The 16755-nt window shown below is 47.3% G+C and overlaps 1 protein-coding gene across 4 annotated transcripts in view; it reads left to right on the forward strand.

Annotated features, from left to right (window-relative positions):
• Positions 1-16755, forward strand: part of MPRIP (myosin phosphatase Rho interacting protein) — a 134595-nt gene that overhangs the window by 18104 nt on the left and 99736 nt on the right. For all 4 annotated transcript variants that reach the window (XM_082680137.1, XM_082680140.1, XM_082680139.1 and 1 more), the window contains exon 2: positions 15642-15719. In XM_082680137.1, coding sequence (XP_082536263.1) covers positions 15642-15719 — 78 coding nt within the window. The remainder of the gene's footprint in view (positions 1-15641; positions 15720-16755) is intronic.

Below are 16755 nucleotides of genomic sequence, written 5' to 3' on the forward strand. Positions count from 1 at the left end.
GAACCAACCTCAAAACCACAGAAGATATATTAGCTGCAATTTACACACCTTCTGCCCATAGATCTTTCAGTGAATCTTCTACCAAAGGGCCATTTGCCCTCACCTCATGCTTGAGTGCAGCTCCTCAACCCCCCACATCGGGCCCAGAGAAATCTTTGCCCCAGGAATCTCCCCGAAGCTGGGATACTGGCCCCCATAGGTATGGATCCTTCTTCAAGGCTGCTTGGAGATTGTTCTTCTTGAAGAACTTTCATGGGGATGGTCATTGTGCTTGGAGGTTATATGTTCAGGCTTGTGTGCGGGAGCCTGTGTGGGGTTTGCATGCTTTGCCCCTCCCCTCAGAGTCAGGAGTCCTGGGGTCCATCTGGACTGGCCTTGAATACTCTACAGTCTTACCCTTCACACTTGGGGTTCATTCCCCTGAGCACTGCTGGCCTCTACACACCAGCTGTGTGCATGGGCCTGAGTAGATGCTGGGATTTATGTCCCTGACTCTCAGGCATTGATTGTTTAGTGACTCAGTGTGTGTTTGTGTCTGATGTCATTTAAAAATTTTTTAATGGCAAGGATATATATATTTTCCTTTTATTGTAGATGTTGAAACTGAGATTCACAGCCGTAGCGTCTTGTTCTGGGCTACACAGTGATGAAGTCAAGGAACCAGGACTTGAACTTGGGCCTCCTGGCTCCCAGGCCGGGGTCTTTACACTGACTACCCAGAACTGTTAGGTCATGTTGGTGGAGAGTGCAGTACAGGGGTTCCCTAACCTCATCTTCTGCTGGGAATGATCAAGGCTGTATCAGAAGGCGTGCATGCATGGGCAGTCAAACATCTTCCCTTCCTTTTAAAAAATAATATCTAGGGGTTTCCCTGGTGGTGCAGCGGTTAAGAATCTGCCTGCCAATGCAGGAGACATGGGTTTGAGCCCTGGTCCGGGAAGATCCCACATGCTGCTGAGCAACTGAGCCCGTGCACCACAACTATTGAGCCTGTGCTCTAGAGCCCGCGAGCCACAACTTACTGAAGCCCGCGCACCCGAGAGCCGGTGCTCTGCAACAAGAGACGCTACCACTGTGAGAAGACCGTGCACTGCAACAAAGAGTAGCCCCCGCTCGCTGCAACTAGAGAAAGCCCGCGCACAGCAACGAAGACCCAACGCAGCCAAAAATAACTAAAATAAATAAATTAATTAATTAAAACAAAAAATCTAGTAAGTGCTATATAGTAGCATTAGTTTACAAAAAATGATGTTAAGTAAACAAACAAAAACGCCCAAGAGTTGTTCATGATCCCAACAGTGAACACAATAGCTGTTTTCTTGTTGACTCCCAATCTTACTCAGTCCTGCTGTATTTTTAAATCATAGGCCACATTTTCACATCCTGCCTTGGTTCCCTGAAGGAGACATCCCTGGTCCCCTTCACTAGACTGAATGCCCCTTGGGGACTATATGTGTTTCATGTTTTTATCTCTGATACCTTGAGTGATTGCAGCTTCAGAGCAGCTTGTGGGGAAATTCTGCTGAACACTTCCAGAGGGCTCTGATCACCCAGGAGGCAGAGAGAAGCCCCCAGCTCTGGGTGGGGAGCACTGACTTGATGGGAGTCCTGTGGGTTCATACTCTAGAGGGTTTCTTGACTTCCTCATAGTTATCTATAATTAATTAATTATAACTGATTGCTGTGTAATATTTTAGAGAGTTGATAGATCAGCATTCATTTAGCCATTGACTTGTTGGACAGCAAGTTGCTCCCAAGTCGTGAGTGGAGCTGTTTGTTGCTCTGTGTTATTTCTTTAGACTCCATTTCTGGCTGGTGGGATTCCTGGGGGCAGGAGCATGGAAATACCATGGTTCTTGCCACATGTGGCCGCGTGGCTGCTCCCCGAGAGTGCTGGCTTCCCTGTGGTGTTTCTGCCTTTTGTCGAGGCCAGCGTGGCGCACACGGTGTTGGTTGGGGATTGGATTCAGGAAAGGGAGAGACGGTTGGAGGTCAGCCTGTCTGCGTGCTCCTCAGCGTGCTGGTTTGTCCCTTAGTGTCGGGGGTGGACCGGTTCCTCCCGGTGACCGGGCTCTGAGTGTGGAAGGCAGAGGTGTGGCCCGGGCTCACCCAGCCTTGGCCGGGAGCCCTCACAGCAGCACCCAGAGAACAAGTAGGGAGCAGTTGGGTGACGCATCAGTGTGTCCACTGACTCATCCCGATCACTCGGCCCTGCTTTGCACTGGGCACCTCGCTGGGCGAAGGTGTGGAAACGGGAGGGATGGAGATGGCGCGGGGCTGGGAGATGGGTCTTAGGGGCGAGCAGACCGTTGCCAGCAGGATGTGGTGAAGAGCCCTCCACGCAGAGAACTGCTGTGCAAAGCCCAGAGGCCTGAGGTGGTTTTCTTTCCACGGGGAGGTGTAAGTGTAAGAGCAGCTCAGCAGGAGGAGCCCCAGGAGGTTCTCAGTAAGCATCTGGCTTTGGGTTGGTTACTGTACTTGAAGGGGGCTTGCGTTTTAAAAATATATATATATTTATTTATTTATTAATTATTTGGCTTCATCGGGTCTTAGTTGTGGCAGGCAGGATCTTCGTTGCAGCATGCGGGGATTCTCTTTAGTTGTGCTGCGTGGGCTCAGTAGTTGCAGTGCTGAGGCTCTCTAGTTGTGGCACGTGGGCTCTAGAGTGCACGGGCTTAGCTGTCCCGCAGCATGTGGGATCATAGTTCCCTGACCAGGGGTCAGACCCGTGTCCCCTGCATTGGAAGGCGGATTCTTAACCACTGGACCACCAGGGAAGACCCAGGCGTGGGATTTTTTCTTTTTTTATTTAATATTTATTTATTTATTTAGGTTGCATTGGGTCTTAGTTGCGGCAGGCAGGCTCCTTAGTTGTGGTTCGCTGGCTCCTTGGTTGCGGCACATGGGCTCCTTAGTTGCGGCTCAGCAGCTCCTTATTGTGGCATGTGAACTCTTAGTTGTGGCATGCATGTGGGATCTAGTTCCCTGAGCAGGGACTGAACCCATGCCCCCTGCATTGGGAGAGCGGAGTCTTATCCACTGGACTACCAGGGAAGCCCCCTGGGCATGGGATTTTGAGGGGACCTGCACAGGGGACAGGGAATTACCCTAGTCCGTGGAGTAGAGTTGTTTGTGTCGGGGAGTCAGCTTTGGAAGTGAGGGGCCCCAGTCCGTAGAGCGCCTTTAGGATGATGGGGTGTTAGCAGGGGGTCGGAAGGTGGTACCCACATTTCTGCAGGGATAGTTTTGGGTGCTCCCTCTATGTTGCCATACTGTGTGGCGTGTCTGACTGCCTTTCTCAATGCCCTGTGCACTCTGAGGGCGGGTGAATCTGAGGGGACAGAAAACTGAGCTTCACCGCCTGGCAGAAATCTGTCACTGATGTCTGCTCTCTTTGAGCCTCAGATGGGCACGGTGAAACTGAGAGACGAGCATGTAATGTTCTGGACGCCTTGGAGCTGGTTGTGATTGGGCAGCTGTGTGCAGAGGCCTGGATGTGTCTGGGAGGCATCCGTGTGGCAGCTTGACCACGCTGTATAAAGCCAGCCAGGGTGTTTGCTCCTTCACCTGCCTGCAGCCCGCCCACTTGGCCTGAGTCGAGACATCAGGCTGTCCTTGATGCAACGCAGATCTGCCTGAGGAGGGTGGCGAGGGGGAAAGGGGCTGAAGAATCTCGCCATGGTCAAGTCCACAGGCCTCAGAGAAGGTGTATGCATGTGTGCCTGTGGCCTCAGGAGAAGCTGGTGGAAAGGCCAGTGGAGCTCATGCAGCACAGCTGAGGGCCATGCAGGGCCGCCTTGCCTGGGCATGACCCCTCTGGACTGCAGAGGCTTTTGTGGCTGGAGCCTCTGTGCTCTGGGGCTGCGATGGGTCCCCTTCCAGGGGTAAACGTTCATATGTGGGTGCAGGGAGTATTCTGAAGTAACAGGTTTTTTTTGTTCGTTTGAATTTTATTATATTTATTTTTTATACAGCAGGTTCTTATTAGTTATCTGTTTTATACATATTAGCATATATATGTCAATCCCAGTCTCCAGTTCATTCCCCCCGCACACACGTTCCTCCCTTGGTGTCCATACATTTGTTCTCTGCATCTGTGTCTCAATTTCTGCCTTGCAAAACGGTTCATCTGTACCATTTTTCTAGATTCCCCATATATGTGTTAATATACGATATTTGTTTCTCTCTTTCAGACTTACTTCACTCTGTATGACAGTCTCTAGGTCCATCCACGTCTCTACGAATGACCCAATTTCATTCCTTTTTATGGCTAATATTCCACTGTATACATGTACCACATCTTCTTTATCCATTCGTCTGTCGATGGGCATTTAGGTTGCTTCCATGACCTGGCTACTGTAAATAGTGCTGCAGTGAACATTGGGGTGCATGTGTCTTTTTGAATTACGATTTTCTCTGGATATATGCCCTGTAGTGGGATTGCTGGGTCATATGGTAATTCTATTTTTAGTTTTTTAAGGAACCTCCATAGTGTTCTCCATAGTAGCTGTATCAATTTACATTCCCACCAACAGTGCAAGAGGGTTCCCTTTTCTCCACATCCTCTCCAGCATTTGTTGTTTGTAGATTTTTAAAAAAAAATATATTTTTAAAATTTAGTTGTTTTATTTATTTATTTTTGGCTGCATTGGATCTTCGTTGTGGTACATGGGCTTCTCATTGCAGTGGCTTCTCTTGTTGCAGAGCATGGGCTGTAGGCACACGGGCTTCAGTAGTTGTGGTGCATGGGCTTCAGTAGTTGTGGCTCGTGGGCTCTAGAGCACAGGCTCAGTAGTTGTGGCGCACGGGCTTAGTTGCTCCGCGACATGTGGGATCTTCCCCGACCAGGGCTCGAACCTGTGTTCCCTGCATTGATTGGCAGGCGGATTCTTAACCACTGCGCCACCAGGGAAGCCCTGTAGACTGTTTTTAAATTAAACTTTTCATTTTGAGATAATTGTAGTTTTGCATGCAGTTGTAAGATACAATCCAGAGAGATCCTGTGTACTCTTTCCCCAGTTTTCCCCAGTGGTAACATCTTGTAAAATTACAGCACAATGTCACAGTCAGCAGGATCTCAACATCCCTGCAGTCAAGATGCAGGATGCTTGCACCCCCGCAGGGTCCCTCACAACCACACGTCCTGCACCTCCTACCCTTGTTGCCTCCTTAACTCCTGGCAGCTGCAAATCTGTTCTCCATTTCTAGAAATTCCACATTTCAAGGATGCTATATCCGTGGAATCATACATCATGTAACCTTTCAAGGATTGACTTTTTTCACTCATCCTAATTCTCTGGAGATTCATCCAGGTTGTGTGCATCACCAGTTGTTTCCTTTTTATTGCTTACTAGTATTCCATGGTGTACACGGCTTAACCACTCATTCGCTGAAGGACATCTGCATTGCTTCCAGGGTTTTTTTTGGCCTTTACAGATAAAAGTGCAGTAGCCACTCATGTACAGTTTTTGTGTGAGTGTAAGCTTTTATTTCTCTGTAATAAATGCCCAGGAATGCGGTTCCTGGATTATGTTGTAGTCGCATGTTTAGTGTTTAAAGAACCTGCTAAACTGTTTTTCAGAGTGGCTGTACCATTTTATATTCCCTCCAACAACATACGAGTTTCTTCACATCCTTGTCAGCATTTGGTGTTGTCACCATTTTTTTTTTCTTCTTTTGCGGTACGCAGGCCTCTCACTGTTGTGGCCTCTCCCGTTGCGGAGCGCAGGCTCTGGATGTGCAGGCTCAGCAGCCATGGCTCGTGGGCCCAGCCGCTCTGCGGCATGTGGGATCTTCTCGGACCGGGGCACGAACCCGTGTCCCCTGCATCGGCAGACGGACTCTCAACCCCTGCGCCACCAGGGAAGCCCCGTTGTCACCATTTTTAATTTTAGTCATTCTGATAGGTGTGTAGTAGTATCTCATTTTTTTAAAAAAATAAATTTATTTATTTATTTTTGGCTGCGTTGGGTCTTTGTTGCTGCGTGTGGGCCTTCTCTAGTTGTGGCGAGCGGGGGCTGCTCTTCATTGAGGTGTGCAGGCAGAGCACGGGCTCTAGGCGCGTGGGCTTCAGTAGTTGTGGCTCGTGAACTCTAGAGCGCAGGCTCAGTAGTTGTGGTGCACGGGCTTAGTTGCTCTGCGGCATGTGGGATTTTCCTGGACCAGGGCTTGAACCCGTGTACCCTGCATTGGCAGGCGGATTCTTAACCACTGCACCACCAGGGAAGTCCCTCTCATGTGGTTTTAATTTGCATTTCCCTAATAGCTAATGATGTTGAACATCTTTTCATGTATTTATTTGCCGTATGTATATCTTCTGTGAAATATCTTTTCATGTCTTTTGCCCATGTTCTAACTGGGTTGTTTGGTTTTTTTTATTATTGAGTTTTGAGAGGTCTTTATATATTCTAGATACTAATCCTTTGTTAGATATGTGGTTTGCAAATATTTTATCCCACTCTTATTTTTTCACCCTCCTAGTAGGGCCTTTTGTAAAACAAATATTTTAAATTTTAATGTGGTCCAAATTGCCAATTTAAGTGTGTGCTCCATTTTGAGTTAATTTTTGTGTAGGATTGAGCTTTATTTATTTTTTGCCTATGGATGTCCAGTTGCTACAGTACCATTTGTTGAAAGACTGTCACTCCTCCCCTGAAATTTTTAGCACCTTCGTTTTTTTTTTGTGGGGGGTGCCTCGCCGTGCAGCACGTGGGATCTCAGTTCCTCAACCAGGGATCAACCTGTGCCCCTGCAGTGGACGCATGGAGTATCTTTTTAAAAAAATATATTTATTTTTTTATTTGGTTGCACCAGGTCTTAGTTGTGGCATGCAGGATCTAGTTCCCTGACCAGGGATTGAACCTGGGCCCCCTGCATTGGGAGTGCGGAGTCTTAACCACTGGACCACCAGGGAAGTCCCTTTTAGCACCTTTGTTCAAAGTTAAATTGGGCACATTTGTGTGGGTCTGTTTCTGGGTTTTCCAGTCTGTTCCATTAATCTATGTGTCTAACTTTCCATTAATACCACAGCTTTGATTACTGTGGATATATAATAAATCTTATAATCAGATAGATGGATTCCTCCCTCTGTCTTCTTCTTTTTAATTAAACATAGTTCCTTTGCCTTTCCATATAAATTTTAGAATAATCTTGTCTATATCTGCAAAAAAGTCTTTGTGAGCTTTTGTTAGGAATTGAATTAAGCTTATATATCAGTTTGGGGACTATTGACAATTTAGAATCTTCCAGTCTATGAACACAATATGTCTCTCCCATTTATTTATGTCTTCTTTGATTTTTCATCAGCATTGTGTAGTTTTCAGCATGCAGTTCCTGTACATGTTTTGTTAGATTTACACCTAAGTATTTCATTTTTTTTAACAATTGCAAGTGGTATTTTATTTTTAATTTTGGTGTCCACATATTCATTACTAATACGTAGAAATACAGTTGATTTTCATATACCGATCTTATATACTATAACCTGTTGAACTCACTAGTTCTAGGAGTTCTTTTTTTAAAATAGATTCCTTGTGATTTTCTACATAGACAGTTGTGTCATCTGTAAATACTTTATTTCTTCTTCCCAATCTGTGTCTTTTATTTCCTTTACTTGCCTTATTGCACTGGCTAGATAGTCTAGCACTATGTTGAATAAGAGTTCTAAGAATGGACAACATTGCCTAGTTTCTGATCTTAGAGGGGAAGCATTTAGTCTTTCACCATTATGTATAATGTCAGCTCTAGGTTTTTTGTAGATGCTCTTTGTCAGTTGAGGAAGTTCCCTTCTATTTCTACTTTTCTGAGGGGTTTTGTTGTTGTTCATGTTTTTTAAATGAATGGGTGTTGAATTTTGTCAAATGCTTTTTCTGCATTAATTGATGTGACCACAGAATTTTTCTTCTTTAGCCTGTTATTATGGTGGATAACACTGATTGATTTTTAAATAGTAAACCAGCCTTGCATCCCTGGAATAAACCCCACTTGGTCATGGTGTATAATGCTTTAAATATATTGCGGACTTCTATTTGCTAATTCTTTGTTGATTTTTGCATCTGTATTCATGAGGGATATTGGTCCATAGTTGTTCTTTTTTGTCCCCTTTTTTGGTATCGTGTCTGATTGTGATATCTAGTTAATACTGTCTTCATAAAATGAATTGGGAAGTGTTTCTTACTTTTTCTTTTTCTAGAAAAGACTGTGTAGAATTGGTGTTAATTCTTCTTTAGACATTTGGTAGAATTCTCCAATGAAACCCTCTGAGCCTGGAGATTTCTTTTTTGGGGAATTTTTAAATTACATACTTAGTTTCTTTAATAGTTATAGGGTCATTCAGATTGTCTATGTTTTTTGAGAAGTTGGTCCGTTTCATCTAAGTTGTCAAGTTAAAGTTTGTAGAATTGTTTGTAATAGTCCTTCGTTATCTTTTTTTTTTTTTTTAATAAATTTATTTATTTATTTTTGGCTGCATTGGGTCTTCATTGCTACACGAGGGCTTTCTCTAGTTGGGGCAAGTGGGTGCTACTCTTCGTTGTGGTGTGCGGGCTTCTCACTGCGGTGACTTCTCTTGTTGCAGAGCATGGGCTCTAGGCACATGGGCTTCAGTAGTTGTGGCACATGGGCTCAGTAGTTGTGGCTTATGGGTTCTCGCGCGCAGGCTCAGTAGTAGTGGCGCATGGGCTTAGTTGCTCTGTGGTATCTTCCTGGACCAGGGCTCGAACCCATGTCCCCTGCATTGGCAGGCGGATTCTTAACCACTGTGCCACCAGGGAACCCCTCTTTGATTTTTATTTCTCTTCCTGCTTGATCTTTTGGGGTTTTTTTAGAATTTCTTTTTTTTTTTACGATAAATTTCAAGATTTATCTATGGTGATTTTTTCAGTGTAGATTTTTTTTAGTGGCTGCTCTAGGAGTTTCATTGTATATGCATAACTTACACGCTCTGTTGGTGGTGTCATTTTACCAGTTCAAGTAAAGGGAGTACCTCCCTTTACCTCCTTTTACCATTCCCTATGTAAGTGTCTTAAATATTTCCTCTACATGATTCAGAACCACATTAGATAGTGTTATAATTTTTGCTTTGTTCATCAAGCATAATCTAGAAAACTCAAGGAAGGCCTGGTTACAGGTAGTTTTGCTTACTCAGGTTTCCTTCTTTTATCATTTCCTTTCTGTTTAGAGAACTTCCTGTAACCATTTTGTAAATGTAGGTCTGCTAACTATTTCTCTTAGTTTTCCTTCATCTGAGAATGTCTTGATTTCCCTTTTGTTCCTGAAAGATATTTTTATTGGTTACAGGATTCTGGGTTGACAGTTGTTTTCTTTTAGCACCTGAAAAGTATTGTGCTACTTCCCTCTGGCCTTTGTGGTTAAGCCCAAATCATTATATTTGGTTTCTCCTATCCAAAACCTGTTGTTTTTCTCTGGTTACTTTCAAGATTTTTTCTTGGGCTTTAGTTTTCAGAAATTTGTTTTAATGTGTCTTGGTGTGGATTTTTTTGGATTTATCCTTTGGAGTTCACTCAGCTTCTTGAATTTATAGGTTACCATTCTTGCCAAGTTTGGGAAGTTTTCAGTTATTCTCTCTCTGAGTATATTTGTACCCTACCCTTCTTTCCTTCCAGGACTCTGATGACACAAATGTTAGATCTTTTGTTATAGTCCCACAGGTCCCTGAGACTCTGTTCTTCTCTTATTTATTTTTTTCAGTCTGTTTTCTCTCTGTTATTTGATTGGGTAATTTCTGTGCTTTTGTATTCCAGCTCACTGATTCATTCCATGGTTCCCATCATTCTGCTGTTGAGCCCATCCATTGAACTTTTAATTTCAGTTATTGTATTTTTCAGTTTCAGAATTTCCGTATGGCTCTTATAGCTTCTGTTTCTTTGCTCAGGCTATCTGTGTTTTTTGTTTATTCCAAGCATGTTCATAATTTCTTGTTGAACCATTTAGCATGGCTGTTTTAAATCTTCATCAGATAACTGTGACATGCCTGTCACCACGGTGTTGGCATCTGTCTTCGTTTATTCAGTTTGCAACCTTCCTGGTTCTTGGTATCATGGTGATTTTTCAATTGAAATCTGGACATTTTTGTGTCACATTAGGTGACTGCAGGTTGTGTTTGACCCTTCCTTCTCTTTCAGTCGGCTTTTTCTAACACTGATGCAGCAGGGGAAGCAGGGCTGCTGCCTTTTACTTTTAGGTGGAGGTAGAAATCTGGCTCCTCACTTGGGCTCCAGTGATACTTGAGGCAGGAGATCCCTTGTTACTGATGCAGGGTGTGGGGCTCAGCTCCCCAGGTGTCCTCCTCTGACGTTGTACCAGGAGGGAGAGGGAGGAGACCTGTTACTGCTGGGTGGGGCTGAAAGTCCCAGCTCCCTGCCTGACTGCCTGACACCTCCCTGGTAGGGGTGCTGGGGCGCCTCTTGGCCGGCAAAGGGAAGTCTGGCTTCTGCTGGTGGGGGTGAGGGTGTGGCTCTCTGTTCTTTGGTGTCCGGCTGGAGTAGGACAGTTATTGTCTAAGAGTTCTCTGTCTTGCCAAGTTGTTCTTCCCCGGTTCTTCAGCCAGATAGGGCCTTTACTGGGGCTTCTGTGTTTTTGGTCTGCGCCCGTTGGCACTTCCAAGTTGCCCCTCCTCCAGACTCCAGTCTGGGACAGTGAGGCAGAAAGAAATCCAGGGCGTTACACCTCTGTATGGTTCCTTGGGTCTCGAGGTTCCCAGCCCCTCTGCCTTCTACTCTCCATCTTTTCGAGTCTTCTTAGGTTTGTCTTATATACAGTGTCCAGGGTTTTATTTGTACTTAGTGGGAGGCATAGGGAACATTTACATCTACCCTATCTTGAAGCAGAAATTTCCAGTGACCATTTTCAGAAGGGCTTTGGGCTGAGGAGAATGCCTAGGCCACCAGCAGTCTCTTCCCAGAGATCAGCCGGAAGCGTAGCCTCTGGTTTATTGGGTTTGCAGGGCATGGCTCAGTTTAATCGGAAGGGAAGAGGCTCAGCGGGTGCTCTCAGGTGGTGACTTCTGCACAGGTCTGGTGCTTCTTCCCAGGTGGCCTGCCTGAAGCAGAACTCAGTCCCATCTTTTGGGTCCTCAGTGTTGACAAGAGTTACCTGCTTCTCCTTTTCCCGCTGCCCCTTAAAGTAAAACCCCAGCTGCCCAGCCAGAAAACAGCAGCAGAACTACATACCATTAAGAGTTTCTACAGCCCACTTCCTGTGCCAGCCGCCTTTGGGGTTGCCACAGTTTGTACGTCAGGTTTTTGGGGGGCTCCCAGGAAGAGGGTGCCTTCGGTCCTGTCAGAGGCCCCGCCCCGCCCCAGAAAAGATGAGGCAAGAGAGGGAGGAATGCTGCCCTACAAAACCTCTGTCTGCTTGTGAGCCTCTCCCATGGGGACAGAGGCTGTGGTGGGTGTTTCTGGACTCACTGGCATGGCTGGGTCTGCTGTTGCCATTTTTAGACAGTCTGAGAAATAGTGGGAGCAGCAGCTCCTCTGGGGCGCCCTTCCATGCCTGTGGGGTTACCTGAGAGAGCGGGGTGTCCTGGTGTGTGGCTCTCCAGGCCTGTGGACGGGGTTCCAGGTGCTGATGAGTTGAAGGAGGGCGGCAGCCAAGCCGCGCTGCACTGGTAGACGGGCTCCTGCCTCTGTCTTCACTTTAGCTGTGCCCGTGCCAGCGAGTCCTCTCCGCCCCAGGCCACCCTCCTTCTCACAGGTTGGTTGTTCCCTGTTTGTTTGCTTGCTTGGATGGCAGTGCAGGGTGGCAGGTACCTTCCTGTCCCCTGACGACCCTAGCGTTGCGCACTGGACATCTGGAGGTTCTCGTCACCCAGCTGTGGACGCCAAGTCTGCCCTGTTAGCCCTTTGCCCCACTCCCGGCCCCAGCAGACCTGAGCTGCTGCCTTGGGCTTCCCTCTGGATGCTGTCTGGTATGTTCTAGCTCGCTTGCTACAAACCAGGGGACCAGCTCATTGTCCTTGGAAACTTTTGTCCCTGTCTCTTTGACTGAAGTTTCCCAAATCTGGCTGGGGGTGGGGGGCGCAGAGCACAGAGTCACTTGAAAACTTACGTAGCGAATCCCTGCCCCCGCAACCTCCCCCCCCCCCCCCCGCTTCCTTAGACTTGGCTTTCTTAGCTTAGACTTGGCTTTTCTTGGCTTTGGGAGAAGGACTCATTAGTTTACATTTCCTGTGGACTGTGAACCCATGAAGGTAGGAGCAGTTTCTTATTTATCTCTGCTTCCCCACTGCCTTACATGTTTGCCTTACAAACATTTGTAAATGTTTTTTTTTAAACAGCTTTATTGAGATAATTCTTCACATACCATATACAATTGACCTACTTAAAGTGTACAATTTGATGGTTTTAGTATACTCCCAGAGATGTGCAACTGTCATCACAATCAATTTTAGAATGCTTTCATCATCCCCAAAAGAAACCCTGTAGCTGTCACTCCCCACAATCCTTCCATCCCCTCTGCCCTGGGCAACCCCCGTCTGCCTTCTGTCACTATGGATTTGCCTTGGTAAATGCTCTTGTGGAACGTTACCCACTTCCCAGGCTGCTAGAGTACTTGTTTCTTGCCCTGTGCCCTCTACTGGCCCAGCCTTCCCACCTTTTAGGACGACCTGCCCACCTGAGATGGGTCCCCTTTGGGGTGATCCGTATATGGAAGTCTTGGCCAAGTGAGGTGGATGCTGGCAGGCTCCCTGAGTAGATGGTTGTTGAGCGAATAACGATGCTGATTTCGGGCCAGGTTCTGAGGGACTTGTGCCAGTCGCAGGTCTCCCACTGCCCCTTTTGAGGAAAGGGCAGGTAGGTGTAGCTGATAATGTGAAGTCGCCCCAAAGCCCTGCAGCCAGAAATGAGGAGGGTGATGTACGATCAAAGCCAGACAGAAACGGAGGAGACACGGCCTTGGGGTCTAACCTCCTGATTTTACAGGTCAGGGAACTGCAGGCCCAGCGGCCATGTGGGGGAGTCACCTGGCCGGGGTACACATGGGGTCGTCCCCCAGCACAGACCTCTCCGTCCTGTGTGCAGAGAGAGGCCAAGTGTGCTCGCATGCCTGGGGGATGGCTGGGTGCCGCTGGTGTTTGCTGAGAAAACAGACCTCTATTCTCTTTGCTTCTGCTTTCCCAGGCAGCATTTCATTCCACACACCCCATGGTCCTTCTGAGTCATGTCCCTCTAACTCTTGGTCCCCTGCCAGCACCCACTCCCCTGTTGCTTGCTTTCTTTTCTTTTTTTAATGTTTTTTCCTGCCTATAGACATTAGTATATCTTTTTTAAAAAATTAATTTGTTTATTTATTTATGGCTGTGTTGGGTCTTCATTGCTGCGTGTGGGCTTTCTCTAATCGCAGGGTACGGGGGCTACTCTTCTTTGCGGCGCGCAGGCTTCTCACTGCTGTGGCTTTTCTTTGTTGTGGAGCACGGGCTCTAGGCGTGCGGGCTTCAGTAGTTGTGGCATGTGGGCTCAGTAGTTGTGGCGCACGGGCTTAGTTGCTCCGTGGCACGTGGGATCTTCCCGGACCAGGGCTCGGACCCGCGTCCCCTGTGCTGGCAGGCGGATTCTTAACCACTGCGCCACCAGGGAAGCCCCCCCATGTTTCATCAACGCCAGTCTCGCTTCTTTCCTTCAGCCGACTCCATACCCCTTGCCCGAAGCCCTTCTTTCTGTTCACAGGGAAAAGCCAGTGCTTCCCCTGGGGGCCTGAGGACCCTGCAGAAGCCAAGAAAAGAGGCTCACCCCCCATGCTCTGTGACCTCTGGCAAGTGACCTTCCCTCTGTGAGTCACAGACTACACAGCTTTTCAAAATGAGGTGGTGTGACAGGGCCTCCCAGTTTGGAAATGTTGAATAAAAAGCATGCTAAGAGGACCCCTAGGGCTTACCCGGAGATAGTCTATGTGTGTAAATAGCAGGCAGAGGGTTTGGGCTTTAATTTGTGTTGCTGCCCTCCAAAGGGCAGTGGACACATTGGCCTGGTTGTGCCTTTCCCAGCCCTTTCTCAGGAGCTGGGTATGGCTAAAAAAAGGGAGGTGGAGTCTTGAGTGTCTGTCTTTATCTTTTAGCTCCTGTTGAACTCCTACTGCCAGTATCTGGGGGGCCAGGGGGACGCTTTGGATATAAAAAATATAAAAATAGCCAGCATTTATTAAGTATTTTAGGCCACACGCTGTGCTCAGGTTTATTTTTTCTCATGCAATTTTTGAGATAATTCATATACCATAAAATTCACTCTTTAAAAGATATTTATTTACTTACTTGCTTATTTTGGCTGCTCCGGGTCTTAGTTGCAGCACGTGGACTCCTAGTTGTGGCAGGCATGCGGGATCTAGTGCCCTGACCAGGGATTGAACCTGGCCCCCCTGCATTGGGAGTGTGGAGTCTTACCCACTGGACCACAAGGGAAGTCCCAAAATTCACTCGTTTAAAGCATACGATTTAGTAATTTTTAGCGTACTCACAAGTTCATGCAGCTGACTCCACTGTCTAATTCCAGAACATTTTCATCACCCCCAAAGAAACCCCATACCTGTTAGCAGCCACTCCCCATTTCCTGCTCCCTCCACATCCTGGCTACCTCTCATCTGCTTTCTGCTTCTGTGGAGTTCCTTATTTTGGACCTTTCATATAACTGGAATCATGCAGTTTGTGTTCTTTTGTGTCTGTCTTCTTTCACTTAAAGCATAACGTCTTTAAGTGAAAGGTTCAACCATGTTGTAGCGTGTCAGTACTTCATGCCTTTTTATTTCTGAATGACGTTACATTGTTTGGATGGACCACATTTTCTTTATCCATTCATCTGCTATGGACATTGGGGTTGTTTCTACCTTCCGGCTATTGTGTATAGTGCTGCTGTGAACGGTCATGTCCAAGTTTTTACTTGAGCACCTGCTTCCAGTTTTCTTGGGGTTGTATATACCTAGGAGTGGAATTCTGGGTCATAGGGATTTCTGAGTTTAACCTTTTGAGGAACTGCCAGACTCTTCCCCAGTAGCCGCACTGTATTGCATTCCTGTGCTGGGCTGTGTTTTACTTGGATTGTCTCTTCAGTTCTCACATAAGATTCATGAGGTGTAGATTAATTATCATCACTCTCACTTTTCAAACGGGAAGATAGAAACTCGAAGGGTTTTCAGCCCAGGGTCATACAACCAGCGAGTTGGTGATTCTTTGGCCAGTGCTAATGATGATCGCTAAAGCAGTGTCTCTGCTCCCAGGCCCTGTTCTGTACCATCAGGATGAGGGGCTTTGACTGTGCTGGTCACATATCCCTAGTGCCTGCACATATTGGCACTCGCATGGTTATGAAGAAAATGCCATTTTCCCCTGATCCTGGTGGCTTGATAAGAAACTTGAGGGGGAGGTATCTGTTTCTTAGGAGTTCCTATATTCTCCGGTGTTTCAGACTCTTGCTGGGTTTGCATTCTTCTCCCACAGCAGATGCTACAGACCTGCCAGGAGGCTCTCCAACATCTCTCTTGGCAACTTGGCCTGGGGCTGGGGAATGGGATGCATGGAGTGTGTGGAGCAGAGGTGGATTCTTTTTCCAGCGAGCGCTTGTCAGCTTGTCATTAACTTGACCGTTGAAACTGTCCAAGGCCACTGATGACCTGCCCTCCTTTTTCTCCTCCAGGCAAAACCCATTTATGGTGGCTGGCTGCTCCTGGCTCCAGATGGGACTGACTTTGATAACCCAGTGCACCGATCTCGGGTAAGGGCATCAGAGTGAATTCTTGGGTGGAGAATTCACCAAGAGAGGGGCCCACCTAAGGCAGATTGACCGAGTGGAGGACGGAGATGGGGGGTTGAATGGTGGATCCTGGGATGGTGGATCAGCAGGGAACCCCTACCTATTTGGTGAACTTGCAGGTCCCAGTAGTTATTATGCCTCGCCCTCCATTCAAAAGAGATGCACTCGCATGGTGCTACCTGTTTTGTGGGTCAGCTCCACTCTAGAAACAGTTAAATGGAAAAGACCTAAGGGCAGTTCAGCGCACATTTGCATTATGCTAATTAGGGTCCGAGTTCTTTCAGGGCCAATGTTCTGCTTCCTGTAGCCCCCCCTCTTTCCCCTCCCTTCCTCCCCAGCTGGGAGCTCAGCAGATGAGCAGGAGTGAGGGGAGGCAGGCCTTAAGGGCCAACTTTGCTTGCGTCCCATCTCTCCTGGGCACCCAGCCCCGGGTGGGTCCTGCTGGACACAGGCTACTGCTTGGCCAGGTCTCAGCTGGAGCAGCGAGATGGTCAAACCAGAATCGTCCCGGGTCAGTGGCTTGTTCCTCTGTCAGGGAGCCCCTTTGGATTTGACTCCAATTAAAACATGCTTTCTTTTTCTACACGCTTTCCTCCAGGTACTGCCGCCTGCCCCCTTCCCCAGGGCCTCTGCCCTGCCTCTGGGCCTCTGCTGCCCCCAGCCTGAATGTTACACTCTGGGGTGGGGCCTTGGTACCCCACAGAACTTGCTTTGTATCTGGGATCTTTGGGCTTCCTTCCAGAATGGGTTTTAATTTTAAAAACAACAAATAGGAGCCTTGGAAATATTTCTTGGGAAGAGTCCAGTGGCCCAGCCTCTACAGGTCCTCTTTGCAAGGCCATGTGAGTGCCCTGTTCCTGCCACCCAGGCGTGAGGACAGCCAGAGCGACTGTGTTCCAGTGGCTGCAGTAACCAGGGAACAGCCCTCTTTCCTCTTTTGTATTTAGGTCATACAGAATTGCCATTTTCAGCTTCTGATGGGAAAATCATTATTACA

This window comes from Grampus griseus (assembly GCF_964374135.1).
Source record: "Grampus griseus genome assembly, chromosome: 20".
NCBI classification, from domain to species: domain Eukaryota; kingdom Metazoa; phylum Chordata; class Mammalia; order Artiodactyla; family Delphinidae; genus Grampus; species Grampus griseus.